The 20,174-nt window shown below is 35.9% G+C and overlaps 1 protein-coding gene across 1 annotated transcript in view; it reads left to right on the top strand.

The window, feature by feature from the left end:
- The window catches only part of LOC140140075 (uncharacterized), a 76,482-nt gene extending 63,274 nt beyond the window's left edge, over positions 1–13,208 (top strand). The window contains exons 2-8 of the mRNA XM_072161893.1: positions 3,220–3,359; positions 4,170–4,371; positions 6,140–6,321; positions 7,497–7,625; positions 9,343–9,549; positions 10,729–10,931; positions 12,364–13,208. Coding sequence (XP_072017994.1) covers positions 3,329–3,359; positions 4,170–4,371; positions 6,140–6,321; positions 7,497–7,625; positions 9,343–9,549; positions 10,729–10,931; positions 12,364–12,495 — 1,086 coding nt within the window. The 5' untranslated portion in view covers positions 3,220–3,328 and the 3' untranslated portion in view covers positions 12,496–13,208. The remainder of the gene's footprint in view (positions 1–3,219; positions 3,360–4,169; positions 4,372–6,139; positions 6,322–7,496; positions 7,626–9,342; positions 9,550–10,728; positions 10,932–12,363) is intronic.
- Positions 13,209–20,174: the final 6,966 nt, after the last annotated feature.

Genomic DNA, 20,174 nt, shown 5'->3' with positions numbered 1-20,174 from the left:
CTGTAATACCAGAAGATGGGAGAAATATCTCTACTGCTGATCAAGCAGACCCCCGATCCAAAACATAGCCTGGAGTGACTGTGAAGACTGCATGTATTATAAACACAAGTGTGTATAACTTTGTTTGCCAAGTCATGGAACCTTTAATGTGTTTGAAGAGCATAATTATCTTTATCCATGGTTAAACAAACAACCATGAACAAGATCTTGTTCTGCATTTTACAGGTACATGTACTGCTCTGTGGTTAAAGTTTTGCAAATTACCAGATTTGATTTTGTTTACTTACGTTTTTTAATCTCCATGTGTTATTCAACCTTTTTATGTTCAACCAGCATGCAGGAGAATTTTAGATGTGCTAAGAACATTGTAGGTTTTACAAAAGCAAAACTTCAATTATAATTTATTAATTATAATGAGTTAATTAAATAAAGCCTAGTAGAAACGGGATGCAGGGTATCTTAATATTTTAATGGCATTATCAATCAAAGTTTTTTACCTCCATCCCCTACACAAAACCCAATGGCATATAAATATTAAAATTCCTCATCAAATTTATAATATGCTAATTAATCACATCCCGTGAATAAAAGGGATGATATTTGATATTACTATATTTTCCATAACATCAGAGAAGATGTATTTCGATTCAACATCTGCATTTTGTTCCATTCAAAGAACAGTAGTTTTGATATTGGATTCATATAGGCCTATCCCTCAGAAGCCTATCCATACAGACGAATTCGTCTGACATTTGGTTTGTAATGGAACATTTTCCAAATGCAAAACATGCAAAAAAAAACTCAATGTCCGGATTTTTAGGCGGGGAGCATCATTTAATATAAACCAAAGAGTCCCTCTTTCAAATTTTATATTTATGTGTAATCTCGCTATATCATAATTTACTGATACTTCGGTCAAAATTTACATTAAAATGATCAGAAAAAAACTATTATTGTCAAAATTTCTGTTTTTGGTGTCATGTTATTTATTGTATTTTTAGCGACAAAAAAGAAAAACCCACCCTATTCTACGGGCGGACCTTTCAACTTCAAGTATAGGGTCGGGTGTTTTTTGTACTTGTTTTTCTAGAGAGAGGCTATCTTGAAATTACGCTAAAATATCACCAAAATCTGAAGAATTTTACAAACATATTTTCTATAATTTAAGCAAAATAAATGTCTTTTTAATTCTCAAAACACAAATTCCAGGTCGGTTGGGCCCGTAGAGAAGGGTTTTTTCGTAGCCTTTGATACTATTAATTTTTTTTTTTTTTTGCAACATTTTATAAAACTTAACTAAATATTAACAAAAACTGACGCTAAACTTAATTTGTATCCATCATTGAAAATCAATCAATTCCGGAAATTAAACTTGTTATTAAAACCCCAAGCCACGATGGGTTGATTTGTTTTTAATACCCAAAGCTGCTAAAAATATTCTAAAAGCACACAATAAATTTGAAAACAGATAACACTTTGTACTGCATGGATGAAAGTGTGTGTGCACTCACTATCTATGTGTGCAATCATGAACAAACAATTACGTAATAGTATTGACTTGGTCAGTCCAGAGAGTTTTTCTGCTCCTACTACACTCTAAATTACAAGGATTTAAAAATAAATCCTTAAGACTGTAGTTAGGGACCAATCAATTTTAGATTTAAAATTAATCTTATAGATTTGAATTTTAAATCTTAAAGATTTAATTTTAAATCTTAAAGATTTAATTTTAAATCTAACACTTGATTGGTCCCTAACTACAGTCCCTTGGGATTTATTTTAAATCCTTGAAATTTAGAGTGTATAATTACTGTTTAAGTGGTAATTTTCGCGTACAGTTATTTTTGCGATTTGGAGTTACAGAATCATTTTTGCAATTGTTATTTTCAAGCGATGCTTAGTCTTGCCCTATACTTGTAATACATTATTATATATACTAGTATTCGCGAGGTGTTAATTTCGCGGATGGAACTCCATTCGCGAAAATAAAACCCTCGCGAAGTGCGCTTGCTTTCTGTGAACTTGTTTTCATTAACTTTAAGGTGGGTAACCTGGTTGACAATCTCATCCCCACTCAGTTACCTCATCAAAATGCTGATTTTGGTATCAGATGAAACTCATATTTTTCTCATAAACATATTGACATTTGGCGTTCCAAATCGTTATATTTCCGTAGAAATCATCAAATAACTGCCGAATTGGTCTCACTCTTGTTTAACATATTTTGAGACTAATTAGGCAGTTTTTTGATGATATCTTCAGAAATACACTGAGTTGGAACTTCTAATTTCAATATGTTTATCAGAAAAATAGGGCCTTTCACTTGAAATCAATATATTACATGATCATGATGATTATCATTAATAAAAACACTGTAGACTACCAATATCATGCTGTATAAATGTCCGTAATTCCATTAGGAATTAGGCATATTGACAAAAAACATTTACATGTTCTTTTTGCATGAGTGCTTGAAAAGGATGACATTTTATATTATACATAAGTTTTAAAGAATTTGATTTTCCAAATATATCAGGTCACCTTCCTTTAAGGTAGTGTACTTGTTTTAAGCTGTTTCTTTACTCAATGAAACTTTCATTAATTGAGTAAAGAAACTTGGGGCAACCATTTTCTTGGGGGGGGGGGGGGGGACTTCATTTGAAATCTACACCCCTGTGTGAGAGACTAAAGTAATGTCTTCCATACAGGGTGTATGTCTTTCAACTGGAATAGCCTAAAATGTGTATATCATATACCTGGCATATGGCCGGGTTTGCATTTTGATGGTCCTGTGGGCAAGGCAACATGATTGTCGCAGATCTATATACTCACTCAAATGGCTTTACCAAGGTAGTGCGCAAAGTGCGGCAATTTGGCATTTTAATACTAAATGGGCCAATCTAGGGTTAATTTTGGTCTAAAATAGACCAAAAGGGAGATGCAAAACAAAACGGTGGAAAAATCTGGAAATTTTGCGCCAAGCATAGGCAGAATAGGCTGGAATTTGGAACAGCATAAGTACAATAGGCTGGAATTCCGAGCCCCAAAGACCACCAAAAAATCGGATTTCCGTTGCCCTCTATAGGGGGGTGCATGTTTTATCTGGAATAGCCCAATAATATGCCAAGTCATACAAGTTTACATTTAGGGCGATATCTTGGCTTTATCTACAGGATTAATGTTATGTAAATATGCCTACTAAATTATCGTCTTCGACAGCCCGGACCAGCAGTCTGTGGTTATACAGTGCTGGTTGCAGTCAGTAAGAGAGCCTGAAGTATTATATGACAGTACTATATTTTAGTTCTTTGCAATTCGACTACAAACAATGGCAGCTCAAAACCATGAGGAAGTAACACGTAAGTAGCATTACAAAAGTTATAATAAAACATGAATTTGATATTATATTATAGAAATGTTACCATCTTTTGACACAGCAAATTGAAATGATTTTTTTAAAGTTATAATCGTGTTTTTATCTGTCATATAATAAAATGAAATGTCATGAATAAAAACGAGACGATTTTAACAATGTTGTCAAACATTACTGTCAAATATTTTGTCAGTATTTTCAATAACACCATGTTAAAATGGTTTGCAGCAAGTTTCCAAAATATTTGGAATGTTACATTAAAATGTTCTATACACTTCATAGTGTAACCTAACATTTAAACGTTTCCTGTAATTTTATCGTAGAACCTAATTATGAAAAACAAATGCATGCATAAGGGGGTTGTCATTTCCTTCGGAATGGGGGAGTCATGAATATACTGGGGGTTTTAGACTTGAATTTTTTAAGAGGGGCCCATACTTCTTTTGCACCAAATATAATTGTAAAATAAGTATGGGCCCATACTTCTTTTACACCAAATATAATTGTAAAATTAGTAATTATAAGATTATTAAGGAATCGGATAGCAACGTTTGCACAATATTTTTGTGGGACATGAGATCACATCAGACATCGAATTGCATTCTGAATACGGGAATGTCCTTCTGATATCAAATAATTTTGATTTTTGTTTACATTGGCGACTTATATAATACAATTTGGGGGGGGGGTATCAACTGAAAAATCCTAATCAGTGACGATTCTTTTCAAAAATGTATCAGAATAATTTTAAAAGCTGTAATTTCACGCATTATTGTTATTATCCAATTTCATGCAGGTGTATTGGTAACTGGTGCATCAGGCTTCATCGCCACCCATACAGTTCAGCAGTTGCTACAAGCTGGATACAAAGTTCGAGGAACAGTAAGAAGTCTAAACAATGCGAACAAAGTGAAACATTTGAAAGATCTGTGTCCAAATGCAGCTCACGAATTAGAGCTTGTAGAGGCAGACTTGTTGAATGAGCAGTGCTGGGCAAGGTATGTTATTATTTTTGATTTTTTCTGTATTTAGTCTTCCCTTTATTCCTTCCTGAGTTTTTCTATATGTAAACAATTGCATAATGATTGCGTAATTTTGATAAACGAAATATGTGATAATCCGGGGAGATATCGGAAACGGTTACAATATAAAAGGCCTGTGTATTTATTGACTTTGTTGATGTTCCATATCAAATTGATCATCCTATTATAGTACAAATATTAACTGCTTTGGGGACCGTGGGAGGTTGCTGTGTTGCCTTATCCTGCATGTGTTCAGCTATCCACTGACACGTTGACTGTTCTGTTTCTGGAGCTGCTTGCTTGAAGATGCGCGCTATATGAGATACATGTAGGTCAGCTCAGGTCATCCACACATTTTTTCCAACACCTTATGTCTCCTAAATCACTCTGTACTCCATCATTACAATGGAATCCAATGGGGCCTAACTTGATACCTTGTGGGAAACCCCCTTTTTTCGTTCTTTTATTATTAGGACTTGTGGGCCTTTTTGGAAGTTTGGAGAGGGAAATCTTTGAAAGTACATGTAAAAGTATACAGTATAGAGCTGCACTGAGGAAAATTCAAATCATGCATATGTCAGCTGTTATCAAGTAATAATTATGTGATATGGTTTGATGTTGACTGTACTGGTAGTTTAGTAGTATATTAAAATCTAGACATAAAAGTTTGACAATTATATACCATGCATAATGTACAGGATTTTACAACTGATTGGCGTTGCTGTATTATGTGAACATGATCGAGGAATTCATAACTAGAAGTAAAGTTGATAAATTGAATCCAAATTATAGGCCTAAGTTTCATAGGAGTAAAAACAAACAAATGTTGCCCAAAATGCGGCAAAAAGAGAACTTCTTTTCTCTAAATTTTGACTGTTAATACTGGGGGCACGGGGGGGGGGGGTCTGACGGGGAATTTAACACTCCCCACCCCCCGTGGCGCTACAACACCATTTTGTTACAAGATGGAAGCAATTTGGACCTAATGGGTGCTTTTAAAGGCACTATGCCCAATAATAGTCCTCACTTAAAACCTATCCATCGCTACACCAAAATCGTTGATACTCAAAATAGTGGTACATCCACGTACACTTTCAATCAGGCAGGGATAACCCTCTGGGATAGAGCTCCGCGACTAGATATAATCCATATCACCCTCTAAACCGAACCTAATGACGATTTTATCATAACTAACAAATAATCTCCCATAAAGAGAACAAAATAATATTCACGGATTTAATGGAATACTTTTACTCAAACACGTCTACACATTAAATATTCTCGCTATAGGCCTAAAGTATACGCCTTTTCGGTAAATCCCATAGGGCCTAATTCATATGGTGACGTCAAATGACGACATCTGCGGTCTAACCACAAGGAATTATATGGGATTTACCGAAATTGGGGCGCTATGCTATAAAAACCACGGGAAACTACTTGATGGTATGATGAACGGGAGGCGACGGAATGGGAGAGTCAGTAGTGGACAACACCTTATACTCCTCTCGAAACTGACTGAAAGATATTGTACACTCCCATGATTCGAATTCTAAATATACCAGGTGCAAAGCAGAATCAACAGATGTTGTCAAAAATGATATTTCCAGCAAATCTCCACCGCCGCGCCGGAATGTGCACCATAATCAATGATAATAATCATGATGGCCATTCGCATCCAAATGTATCATTCCATTCCTTTGTGTATTCCTGAATCAACTCGTTTTGACATCCTTTCTTTATCCAGTGCTGTTCAGGGATGCTCCCACGTGCTCCATATTGCAAGTCCTTTTCCAATAGAATCTCCAGCAGATGAGAACGAACTCATCAAACCAGCAGTGCAGGGTACCACATCTGTGCTACAAGCTTGTGCCGATGCGGGCACTGTGAAACGAGTTGTGTTGACAAGCTCGGTGGTTGCTATTATGGGTATGTATGTTTGACTGTTTGTTGTGAGGCCCCATGCAAACCTTCCAGCAAACACAAAAACATTTTAAAAACGTTTTAAATAAGCTATATTTTGGCTTTTGGTTTAGGTAAAAACGTTTTAATAACATTAAAATGTCGGGTTATATAAAGGTCATGAAAACGTTTTGTATGAAAACACACTACAACAATATTTTTAAAATGTTTTCAAAATGGTATTGTAAACTATTTTGCAAAAATTTTGGCCAAATATTTTGTCAACACTTAAATAACATTATGTTAAAATATTTGCACCCGGCAAACACAGAAATGTTCATAAAATGTTTTGTTCAAAATGTTTTAATAACATTTAAATGTCGGGTTAAATAAAGGTCATGAAAATGTTTTTAAAACGTTATTGCAAATATTTTGGGCAAACATTTTTCGCAAAATATTTTTTCAACCCCAAAATAACATTCTGTTTAGAATGTTTGGTGCCAAGTTTTCAAAAATGTTTTTGGAATGTTATTAAAACGTTTTTATACCCTTTACATAACCCGACATTTAAACATTTTCTGTAAAACATTTTGTTTTGTGTTTGCTGGGCAGTAGATTATCAAAAAATGTTTTTCAATATTATGAAAACGTTTTATACCCTTAATATACCCTTTATATAAACCGACATTTAAACGTTTTCTGACAACCTTTTATAACCTTTTGCGAATGATGTGGAAAACGTTTTGTGTTTGCTGGGCTGTCATTGGAGAAAACTGGGAAAACGACCCCGTGCAAAATCTACCAAATTGAAATTTGATGTTATCATGATAGCTTGATAGAAATACAAAACTACATGTAGTTATAATATGATAAGCACGTAATAGGCGGGAAATATTCGGTTTTGGTTTTTGTTACTGCGTGCGTCAATAAAGTCCCATTTCCAGCATAATTTTACACAAGCCTGCGTCAGTCAAGCAAAATGTAAAGCGCGGTTCGCGTAGGTGGTATGCCAAGTGGTTTGAACGATGTTATGAGTCCCGCCGATTACCTATACCAGCTGATCAGACTAATTACGTGTATTGAGATAAATTATTATGGGAGCATAATGTTCTTCCTGACATCAATAGGTCCTATTGCAAAATGAGGTTTGAATTGCATGTGATAACAATTATGAATTCTCATAATATGTTTTAATAATTCAGATTTTGCGTCACCAAAGACAAGAGCACACAATGAAGCAGATTGGCCTAATGTCAGCAACCTCGCACCCTATAACAAAAGTAAAACACTTGCTGAGAAGTGTGCTTGGGAATTCATGAAATCATTGCCTGGTAAGTATAACTACCGTAATATTATGGGGAAGGACTTATTTCAATATGAAATCGATAACAAGGCTTTCGCAGGATATCGTGGGCGACAAACCAGAGACGGGATTTTGGACCTATGGAAAAATGGGGCTTTTGAGTGAAAAACCAAACAGTACCACATTAGGCCCAAAAAAAAAAGGTTTGTCTCAAAGCTCACGAGAAATTTAAAAACAAATGCGAAATGCGATTTTTTTGTTTTGTTTATTCCCGACTTTTTTCATGGTATTTTGAGAAAAAGTCTGATTTTCGCCGATTTTTTCTGGAAAAAACTAAAAAAAATTTTTTTTTTTGAAATAAAAAAAATTTCCGCATTTGTTTTTTGTCAAATGGGATTTTACAAACGCGCGCGCAAGCTTTGAGACGAACCTTTTTTTTTTTGCCTTATGGAGTCATTTTAGACATATGGCCACATAGTGGCTGGACTCTGCTTCTAGAATAACCCAGACTTCATTTATCAGTCAGAATTAATAGGTACATTGTCACGGGAAAATTTTCTGGACACGTGACATCCATGGGCGCAGACATATTAGCATTATGGGATGTGACCCCGAGCGCAGCAGGGGATCTACCAATGTATTTGAATAGGAAGAATTCCTCCTTTGATGCAAAATAAGTAACTTGTCGCAAGTTCATAATATTATGGTAAGAGTTTCCGTAGATAAATATTTTTTTCCGTAGGTAGATATTTTTGAATGCCTGGTTGGGGCACTCAACTTTAGAAGTAATGAGTATGTGAGATCATACCACTAAATCAGGTCTAACCCTATCTATCAAACAAAATAGTGTTTCCATTCGCTGACCATTTTGATTTTGATGGGATGAAAAAAGAGTTTGTAATGAAGTCTCACGTGTCCAATTTCTTGCAATAGTTGTGCTCTGTGGAAGTTAGGAAGGTTTTTATTGGTTCAGTTGACTAAATAAGGCCACAGCATAGACATGGTAGAGGCGCTGGAGTTTAACTACCACTCAACTACCAAACAATGCGGGTTTTAAGGTAGAAAAAATGGTGTTTTATATTATACATGGTGACGTTTTCACCATGCAAAATGACGAACTCTTCTGTACCTTTGAACACGTAAAAGAATGGGAACTTGATTTGGTGACTCCCATGTGCCACGATACCGGCGTCGTGAAGTAAAGGGGTTTATCGGTGTAAGATGTGGCTTTAAAAAGGAGTTTCATTGGGTATAACAAAATGAATAAGAGGGTCATTGGTATAACATTTGAAAAAAGGTCATTTGCATCATATTAGAAGCGGAGGGTGGTCATGGTGGTCATCATTTTCTCAAAACAAACTCCTAATTTTTTTAAATTTGTTAAAATGACAATAATATAAATTTGCAAAAATAAGAAGTTTCCGTATTATTAATGTTATTTTGATATTTTTGTTTGCTTGATTATTTTACATTACAAGTCAAATAAAGTCAGTGATACAGACCGTGCACATATATAACCCATAGGGAGATAAACTATCGGGAACCACACACTCTTGGAAATAGTGGGCACACTGCTCACTCCGCTCGCTATTCGTGGGCCATCGCGATTTGCGACTCGCGGCTCGTGCCCCATCAATCGCGAGTAGTCTTTGACAAAGACTATAAGTCAATGATAATAATTGCATTTTGCCTCATACCGCTGATTGAAACAGCTCCTGTCACTAATCTATTTTCTTTTTATACAGATGATAAGAAGTTTGAATTAGCCGTTGTCAACCCAGGCTTTGTCATGGGCCCGGTGCTGTCTGGATCCTATTGCAGCGCCATGACTCTTGTCAAGAAAATACTGACTAGAGATCCACCTGCTAATGTGAGAATTAACTTTGGAATCGTAGATGTGAGGGATGTAGCCAAAGCCCATATCAATGCAATGACGGAGCCAGAAGCTGTAGGTAAGAAACACGCTGTACATGCTGTATTTTGAGATTTGAGCCCTGCATTAGCGGCCATTTTTGTTTTATGCAAATTAGCATTTCCCCTACTCCCTTTTTTAATATGTTGTTCAGGAGGGCTCTTAGGGACAAGCAAAAACATTGGTGTTCCAATTTTGTCCAGGTGTACCCCACAGAATTTATATTTTATTAAATTGAATATCTTAGACGAGTATAAAACTGATGAATTTGTCCCGGAATTTGTACACCAGATAAAAGGATATGCATACTCCTACTGAAATGATATTTTTCTGGTGGTCAAGTTTAACAAGACAGCTGGATACGCTATATGCCTATTAGTATGTCTCGTCTGAAGTTGAGAGGACCGCCATGTTCACAGTGGCAGATTCAAATTGCGCGCGCTAACCTAATTCCGCGGGGCGTAGACACACGCGTAGATTCCATCGCGCACATCTGAATTCCTTTTGGTAGACGATCAGACCAACAATAATTTTTGACCACTCTACAAACTGGAAATTGACTCGTGATCTGCTTTGGTACATTAGCTTCTGAACCATATGTCGTATTGAGAAAAAAAATCCATATTTTGATATTTGGGTATGAACGGATAATTAAAGCCATGTTTGAACACTTCCAGTTTTTGACCCCTGTATACTACTATGAAGTCATTTAGGGTCATTCAAAATGCCCATGATTACCATGATAACAGTGGGTTAAGGTTACAGAAATATAAATGTATAAGAACACTAAAAAATATTTTGAATCAAGCTCAATATTCCTATTTCAGCGCCAGACTATCATGCGCGTATTTTAGTTATTTATTTGCTGTTGGTTTTTGGTGGTGGGGGCTCTTGGGGGTAAAATAAAGGGGTGGCAAAAAAGAAGGGGCGGCGGAAAAAGAAGGGCGGCAAAAGAATTATTATTAAAGAATAGAATAAAGGGCTGAAATATTATGAGAACGGTTTAAAAATTTGTGGAACCAATGGAACAATACATCAATTATATTGCTCTTCGCTTTTTCAAACCATCGAAAAAAATTTGGTCGACCTTTTCGAGCTGTTGATGACATGGCGGCAAAATGTACATTTTCCGCAGCCCCCTGGGTAGGAGAGGCCACGATACGCCTCTGACTATGCAAGCTTAAACATATTAAATGAATGAATTCTGCTTTATCCCTAGGTCGTCGTCATATCTTAGTAAATAAATCTATGTGGATGTCTGACATGGCTGAGATATTAAAAGCTGAATTCCAACAACATGGATACAACGTATCAACCTCAAATCTACCGAAATTTATCTTCAAGATTGTTGCAATTTTCGACAAAGAAGCGAAAGAAATGGCACCAATATGGAACAAAACATTTGACTTTGATAATACTAGGGTAAGGTAGATCTTCATTTCAAAATGATATAAATTTGTTCTCAAAAACTTCTTTTTATATTGATTTTGATTTAAACTTTTGATCAAAACACAAAGAAATAATTATTCCTACCTACCAGTAATGTGAATAGACGTAAATCGGATGAGGGGGGAGGCAGGGGTGGTGAGGTACCTCGATATTTTGATAAGGGTGGTCCATACAATCATGCCCCATCCTTGATGCCTGTATGTAGGTTTCTGACCAAATCAACGTCATATTTGGCAATTTTAGCCTAAAAAGCTTCAATGTGCCTTTTTTTTCGCGCACTCACGCATTTGTGAGTAGGCCTATAGAATTATATATTGAATCGGGGCTTTCATTAAGCATTTTACTGAAGGAGTACATTCCATTTATTTGTACCTTTTCAATTGTGAATTTGTCATCTTAAGGGATATAATTTGGGTATTCTTTTTTTTTTATATTATAACAATGTGTCTCAATTTCACCAGGACGCTCAAAAAAAAAAAAAAGTGAAGGAGGCTGGGGTGGTGGTTGCTATATTATATTAATATTTGACTTTTTACATCATTAAGATATAGCTATGTTTCATTTGGCAAAACAGGATGATATTTATTCAATCAAAAATGAATATAAATAAATATATAAATAAATAAATAAATAAATATATAAATTGTAAAGTAAACTTGTTATAATACGCCCTCACTATTTTTAGTGGCTGAGCACTCTCGACTACTTTTGGAGTAGAGACTGTTCTGGTTGGCTCGGTTTGTCATGATTTTGACACCACAGAATGTATATACTCGTATAAACATTTCTGTAAATTTGAAATCATGACAAATTACCCGTCTGATGATCGGTATACCTAATGATCGTAAGTGAGGGTATTCCGTGAAACTTTAAGTAACGGTTGCCTTGCCAGAGGTCTATACTCTGAATTTGTTTCTATAGCTCACCTGTAATGGGTTTGAGCACTCTAAATTCCAAAGTTAGTCACTTGTAAAGTAAACTTATTATAATACGCCCCCACTTTTTTTAGTGGTGGAGCACTCTCGACTACTTTTTGAGTAGACACTGTTCTGGTTGGCTCGGTTTGTCATGATTTTGACACCACAGAATGTATATACTCGTATAAACATTTCTGTACATTTGAATCATGACAAATTATCCGTCTGATGATCGGTATACCTAATGATCGTAAGTGAGGGTATTCCGTGAAAGTTTAAGTAACGGTTGCCTTGCCAGAGGTCTATACTTTGAATTTGTGTGTAAATAAATAAATAAATAAATAAATAAATTAATTAATTAATTAATTAATTAATTAATTAATTAATTAATTAATTAATAAATAAATAAATAAATAAATAAATAAATAAATAAATAAATAAATAAACAGTGCTGTATTTTGTGTGTGTGTTCACTTTATCTCATACAGATGCGACAAGTATTGAAGATCGAACCAACTCCAATTCAAGATACTTTCATTGATATGGGGTACAGCATCATCGAAGGTGGTTATATCCAGAAACACAAGAACTACAAGGGACGACCGGCCGCAAAGTCTTAATGTTCTGGGACACAAGCCCGAGACACAAGCCATGAATAACAAGAGAAAGTTTTACAGAGTATAACTGATGATGGCGGAGAATAGCTAGCACTATGATAATGACACAATCTTCTATTTCAAGTTTCAATAACTCCGGGCAATACTCTCTCCATTCAAGAAGCATAGCTTAACATTTGATCTCATATATTGGAATGTAGAGGGGCCGATACTCACGCGCAATTTTATTTGGTAATATCAAAGGGGAACACCCGTCAGTCCGAAACCCCGTCAGTCCGATTCACCGCTAGTGCGAATTATAAGTTGTAACCCTAACCCTAAACCTAACCGTAACCCTAAATCTTACCCTAACCCTAACCCTAAACTCAACCCTTACCCTAACCCTAACACTAAAAATTCGGACTAGCGGTGGTTCGTACTGACGGTGTTTTGGACTGCCGGGGAGATCCCATATCAAAGACCCTCGATATGATCTACCATTGTGTTGCACAATGTATATTTTGTATATAGTGTTATTGAATGTGCCCAATAAAATTGCTTTTGTGCCCAAATGCATGCAACGGTCATTTGGTAAATGTACGAGGTTTTAAAGAACTCTGCGTTGAGAGATGAACGGCATCGCAGCAGGATACATGTATTATACATTAGAGAGTTTGCGAAATAAAGTTTGAAAATTTACTTCAACTGGAACGGCAACTTTAGAAATATGAATTGGATTTCTTGTTCAAATTTACTCCAACGCGAACGTATGATTGGTTACTGCACCAACAACGTCTTGTCTGTTTGGTCAAGTGGTTATTAGTCCCAGGTCAAGACAAAAGACTCTATCTAACGAGGATTATGTCGGGACCCAGCGCTAATCTCCTTATCATATTATTTTGAAACTAGCCATACGTTTCAAAATAATATTCTTACGATATTAATAGGCCTATATATTAGTTAATAAAGGCTCGTTAGCTTTGTCAATTTTATATTTCCATTTTACAACGCAAAGCGTAATGAAATACCTATTCTTTCTTTCCTCCCCTCCTTCTCAATCTCACTCCCTTTCCCCACCAGTGACGTTGTCATGGTTTTTTTTGTTAGGAGGGCGTGGGGGAGGCGATTCTCAAAGGGAAATATTTTTTACAAAACTGGGCATGGCAGAAAAAAATGTCCTAAAAGCGTAAAATATCACGACAGCCAGCATCCAACAGGGAGGGTCAAGAAGGAAGACCAGATATCCCATGGGGGAGCTGTCATTCCCCTTAGATACCACCAATGTACCTGCCTGTCCACTTCCAATGCCCCGGACCTCTCCTTCTCTCTACCCCCTCTCTTACCAGGCACAACCTATGACATGTTATATTTGCTGCTACACTCTTCCAGAAGTATGCTACACTGCTTGCTCAAGTAAAATCAGGCCATTTATACGGGAACTTGGAAGTCATGACAAAATTTCGTTTCGCAAGCTAAATTTGTGAACGTCATTAACATACACAAAAGTATATTAATTAAGTATAATTAATTAAGAATATATGTAAATAGCACTCTGAATTTGCACACAATATATAGAATAAAACTTACCATATTTTTAATCCGTCACAAAAAAAACGCACGCGTTTACGCCTAAACGACCGAATCTAATCGTAGATAAATTCTTTGCGCTCATTTTAGTGATAAATTTTTACCCCAGGCCCACCATTGGTTTCTACAGTAAAATCAATGATTTTAATTTCACTCTAGTCAACTGATTCCAAGAATTCCAAGAGTCATTTCCTTTGATATTGAGGAGAAAATTCGCCGAAAATTGCATTTTTAGCCGAAAATCAATTTTGCCTCTATTTTTGTGCATAGTCAGAATTTCCCAAATTTGCATGGCGCCCTCACATTATGACGTCATAACGACATTATGCGGTATATGACGTTTATAATTGAAAATGGGGGGGGGGGGGGTAACAACAACAACAGAAACAAAAAACGCCCCATCAATACAACAACATTTTAAGAATGTTATCAAAATATTTTTGGCAAACATTCTCGCAAAATATCTTGCCAACACTTAATAATGATATGTTAGAATGTTTTTCATTAAGAAAGAAAAATAGTCTCCCCAAAACAAAATCTGGGTCGGTTTTCATCGCCTCAAAGAGAGCGTAGCACGCGCAATAGTTAGTGCCTTTAGTGCATGAGATCCCGGGTTCAATTACCGGCGGTGGCGATTTGCTACATCGGATATTGATTTTTAAAAAAGGCTGAAATTAATTGGCAACCTCTGTGGATTAATTTCAGACTTCCGCTCTCCCCATGGTTCGTTTAGAATTGGGTAAATGAATCATGAAAGTACTCAGTCCTTCGGAGGGGATGTTAAGCCGTCGGTTCCGTGTGCAGAGAGCCATACCTGTCGATTGTATCTCGCACTCGCAGCCAGTTTCGAAAAGAGTAGGGTGTTGACCTCTGACTGATCCCAACCCGTCCTGGTGATCAAATGGACCCCAATGGAAATACGTTTCAATAGAGGCTTTCTTGGGTTATCAAGGGTTGTCAAAAACCCGAACAAATCAAGTCAAAATCAAAAACGCAAATTTTAGTATACTAGCCGTACTTGGACTATATTTTGGCGGTTATCTAAATGACCTATATCTGTGCAGTAAATGCTAAATTATCTGCGCTGCTGATCACGGGAGTGATTATTTAGACACCGGCAGTCGGTGGTTGACCATCGTTTACAGTCCTGGTTGCAGTCAGTAAAATTGGATATAAGAGCCTGAAGTATATTTGTGCTTTCCATTTCGACTACAATATGGCAGCTCAAAGCGAAGACGAAATAACGTGTACATGTAAGTATCATTACAAATTTTTTAAAAATAACGTGGTATTATATATACACAAAGTACAAACATTGTCAATCTTTGACACAGCTAACACAAATGATTTTTGAAACGTTGTAATCGTGTGTTGGTTGGTTAAAGGTCACGGATTAGAAAAACACGATTTTAACTCCAATACAGAATAATGTCAGGAAGTAAATTCGGACTAGATTTTAACAATGTTATGAAAATGTCACTGTCAAATATATTTTGTCAACACTTCAATAACATCTTATTAAAATATATTACAGCAAGTTTTAATGTTATGTTATTAAAACCTTTTATATCCTTTATATATGTGCTCTGCTCTCTGGACACAAAAATACAATAGGTCACCACCTGCAGAGCTATATAATTTCAGTGTATAATCTGATATAAATCTGAAAAACTAATAATGCATGCATAACGCGGCTCTCATTTTAGAATGGGGGTCGTGAACATACTGGTAGGTTTGAATTGTTGTACCACAATAGGGGAGGGATAATTTTTTACACCAAAATAGACTTTTAAAATGTTTATACCTCAACAAATAGTTCCGTGACCCCTCTTTTGTTATTTTAGATATTCGAAGTATTTAATTTATTTAATTTGTACAAAATTTACGAACAATTATTAGACGGGATCTTGTATGGTACCCCTTAATTCAAACAAGATGTATTTTGTTTTAAAGTCTGTTTGGGTGGAGGGTGGGGGTGGGGTTCATAACACATTTCGACCCGAAATAGGGGGTCATAAGAAATCCAGCCCAAGATGTAGGAGATCATACCGACATAATCATGACCCCACCCCATTCCGATGAAATCACAGGCTGCATGTTAATCGGCCGCGTCGACAAGTTGTGACCTATATCGGTATAGACCTAAAATGTTTTTTTTTTTTAAATAGGATCATTGGGTATAACAAAAAAAAAAAGGGGTCATTGGGTATATAACATTTTGAGAAATAAGGGATTAGAGGCTGTGCAATAATTATGAGCCCTGGACACATAAATACTAATACTATTAGAATTTTGTGTACTAATATTAGAGAGGTCATATTTTGACACCAAAATTATTAAGGGCAGTTGACTCAACATTTTATTGCGCGCATTCTTTTAACAATAATTTTTGTTTCGCACCGCGTGCATTCTTTAATTACCATAGAAATGATATGTTGTCAAATCTGTGTGGGTGGGCTTATAACACAATTAGCCCGCGATGGGGGGTCATATTCATGACCCCCTCAATCTACAGGATGCATGTTAACAGTCCAGGAGCACTCAGGAGGTACAACATTTTTGAGAAATAAAGGAATCACTTGGTATAATATTTTGACAAAAAGGGTCATGTTTTTTTTTTTTACAATTGTGAGCTGCTTGGGATTGTGAATTGGACTTTCAAACATATTTATATGACGTATCAATATAAGCATTTTAGATTTTTGTTTGACAAAACCACCAAGTTAATTTTTTGCTCATTAGCATTGCGTCCTACACATTTGAGGATTTTCAAAATGTAACCTTTTATGGGACACCATGTATAGACTTGACATTTAATATGGAATATTTTTCAAGACTGGTTTGGAAGGGGTCTGCATAAACTGCACAGGCAAAATATTAATTGGGGTGTGTCGGGAGATGGTGTAAAATATTTTTGGATAGAAAATTGCTTTCCATTAGTTTACATTATGGTGCTCATAATGTAGTAAATTAACCTAAAATGGCGGATTTAAGGAGACTAATTTGATTTTTGGGGGTGAAATTTCTTAATTTTAGAAACCTTATTCTGATATTTTTAAATTTATTGAGGTTTGAGGTGATATTTATTGAACCTAAATACCAATAAGTGTTCGTCAGAACTGAAATGCACTTGTAATCTTCAAGTTTTGAAAGTGGGAGGAGCTTTAAAAAATATTGCTCTTAAAAGTGGTACGCACTCAGAAAGTTTGAATGGCCCCCTGGGACTAAATGTTACAAACTTTCTGTACACAAAGAAACAGCGTGAGTTCATTGGACAATCAGGAATCCGCGCAGTTGTGTTTGTACCATAAGTTTATAACATTTGAACCCGGGGGGGGGGGATTTAAACTTTCTGAGTACGTACCACTTTTTAGAGCCATATTTTAAGCTCCTCCCATGTTCAAAAAATTGGTACATTGCAAGTGTATTTCAGCTGTGATGTATGCCAGTTGCTAACGAAGTTTATGAAATATCACCTCAAACCCCTATAAATTTGATAATAACAGTACAATGTTCAGTCCCCGCTAACGCTCAAATTCAACAGCATAAATCTGTCATTTTAGGCAAATTCGCTACATTATGAGCACCATAATTTAAACTTATGGAAAGCACGTTTTCTATCATTACATCATCTCCCGACACACCCCAATTAATATTTAGCTTGTGCGGTTTATGCAGACCCTTCCAGACCAGTCTTGAATTTTGCGAAAAAATATTCCATATTAAATGTTAAGTCTGTATGTCCACTCTTCTCGAAATAGATTCTTGAACGCCTTGCTAGCTGGCTGGGTCAATATTTTCGGGCTTTTGATGAAGGAATTGGCAAAATTTACCTTTTCTGCAGCCCCACGGAACACCACTGGATGAAGTCCTCCGATGTGCAGGACAAAATAATGCAGTAGTGAGCAGTAAACTTTCGTTCAAAAGGAACTGTGCAAGCAAGAGAAATGTATGAATAGGTAATCTATAACGCTCCATAACGTTGTACATAGTATAGGCTCAATGGTTTTGTCAAACAAAAATAAAAAATGCGTATTATTATTATTAGATCAAATCTAATCATTGATGACTCCATTCAATGCGTCAGAATACTTTTAAAAGTCATTTTATGAAATTATTGTTAGTTTTCAATTTCATGTAGGTGTGTTGGTAACTGGTGCATCAGGCTTCATTGCCACCCATGCAGTTCGGCAGTTGCTGCAAGCTGGATACAAAGTACGAGGAACAGTGAGAAGTCTAAACAATGAGAGCAAAGTGAAACATTTGAAAGATCTTTGTCCAAATGCAGCTCACGAATTGGAACTGGTAGAAGCAGACTTGTTGAATCAGCAGTGCTGGGCAAGGTGAAGTTTATCTCATTTAATAACGTGTTCTGCGTTTTCGCATAATGTGTAGACCTAATTTTGAAAAATTAGGATATTTTGCTTTAACTTAAGTTGACAGACCGGTATATATCAACTTGTAAGCGCTCTTTAGCAAATTCATAGTCACTGAATTAAAAATCGTATGACAAAGCAGGCGAACTTTCGTTCGATATAAAACAATTTCTGATTGGGTTAACAGCAACCAAGCAATGATGCCTATTTCCACTAGATCTCACACAGCTTTTATGATGCTATGCACTCAACCTTGTAGTATAAACACAGACTGCGTAAGAGGCTAGACTCGTTGGGCTTGGAAAGTGGTGTGTGCTCGGGTGTATCGAGGTGGAAACTGTGCGTAGATGAATTTATAAGAGAATCGTTTTTGTAGTCTAACATTTTCATATGACGGTAGTAATAGTCCTGGGGGCCTATATGCATTTATTAACTTCGTTGATGTTAAATATGCGATGACCATCCTCCTACAATAGCATACAAAATAGACTGCTTATGAAGGGAATGATGCAAATTACCTACCTTGGGAAGAAAATATAGGGTAGGTATTTTGTATAATTTCACGAATATAAAGATCCAGACAGGGCCTATATTTTGTAATATATGTAATATAATATTTTATAATATAAAATGTTTCTGGATCCTGTCATTATAAAAAATTACAATTTAATAAGATTAAAGTTTAATTAGGCCAATAACCTAAGCTAGGCTAAAGCCTAAATGGCAGGTATGTGTAGGCCTATGCCCTGTATGTTAGACGTCCGGGAAAGACATATCAATATTATTTGTAGGCGCTCTTTAGCAAAGTCATACGTCCGGTTCACGTGGGGAAGCACAATTGAAATGTGGCAATGTTAACACGCAAAAAGGAAGGTTACATAAATGCCATGAACATGTTTTTAAAACGTTTTATATGAAAAAAAGTTACAAAGACATTTTAAAAATGATGCCAAAAATGTACAGATGTTGCTAATTAATGTATATAGTTCCACCCAGTAAACTTAACCTCCATCGCAGGGAATTGAACCCTCCTCACGCACCAAAGGCAAGTACCAATATATGACGCAATATGCCACGCTCCTATGTGCTCCATCTCTCCATAATTGTCATTCCCATTATCCATTTGTTTTGTGTAACTCACTTCTTGAAACCCCTTTTTCCAGTGCTGTTAAGGGATGTTCCCACGTGCTCCACATTGCAAGTCCTTGTCCAATAGTATCTCCAGCAGATGAGAACGAACTCATCAAACCAGCAGTACAGGGCACCACATTCGTGCTACAAGCATGTGCCGATGCGGACACAGTGAAACGAGTTGTATTGACAAGCTCGACTGCTGCAATTTTGGGTATGTACTCTTTAAATTTAAAGATTAAAAAGTTAATATATTAGATTGCGATGGTGGAAAAAATCTGAACTTGGATTAAAAATTCTTAATTTAATTGATTACAATTTACGTAATCTAAATTAGATTACCATTATTTTATTATTTTATTTTAAATTTATTTAAATATTTAATGTCAAAAATATCTAATTTGCCATAAAACAGTAAAATTTGTATTTAATTGCGAATTTAAAAAAAAAAATCAAAATTGTTTGATATCAGGATATACTTCGTATTCAGAATATAATTCGATATGTCTGATGTACTCTCAGGCCCCACAGAAATACCGGGCAAAGGTGGGTGACCGACACCTTAATGCAATTGCTTAAAACACTCATATTTTTGTTTCACATAAAGAC

The sequence above is a fragment of the Amphiura filiformis genome, chromosome 18 (genome assembly GCF_039555335.1).
Source record: "Amphiura filiformis chromosome 18, Afil_fr2py, whole genome shotgun sequence".
NCBI classification, from domain to species: Eukaryota; Metazoa; Echinodermata; class Ophiuroidea; order Amphilepidida; family Amphiuridae; genus Amphiura; species Amphiura filiformis.
This window is presented reverse-complemented; position numbering and strand designations above follow the sequence as displayed.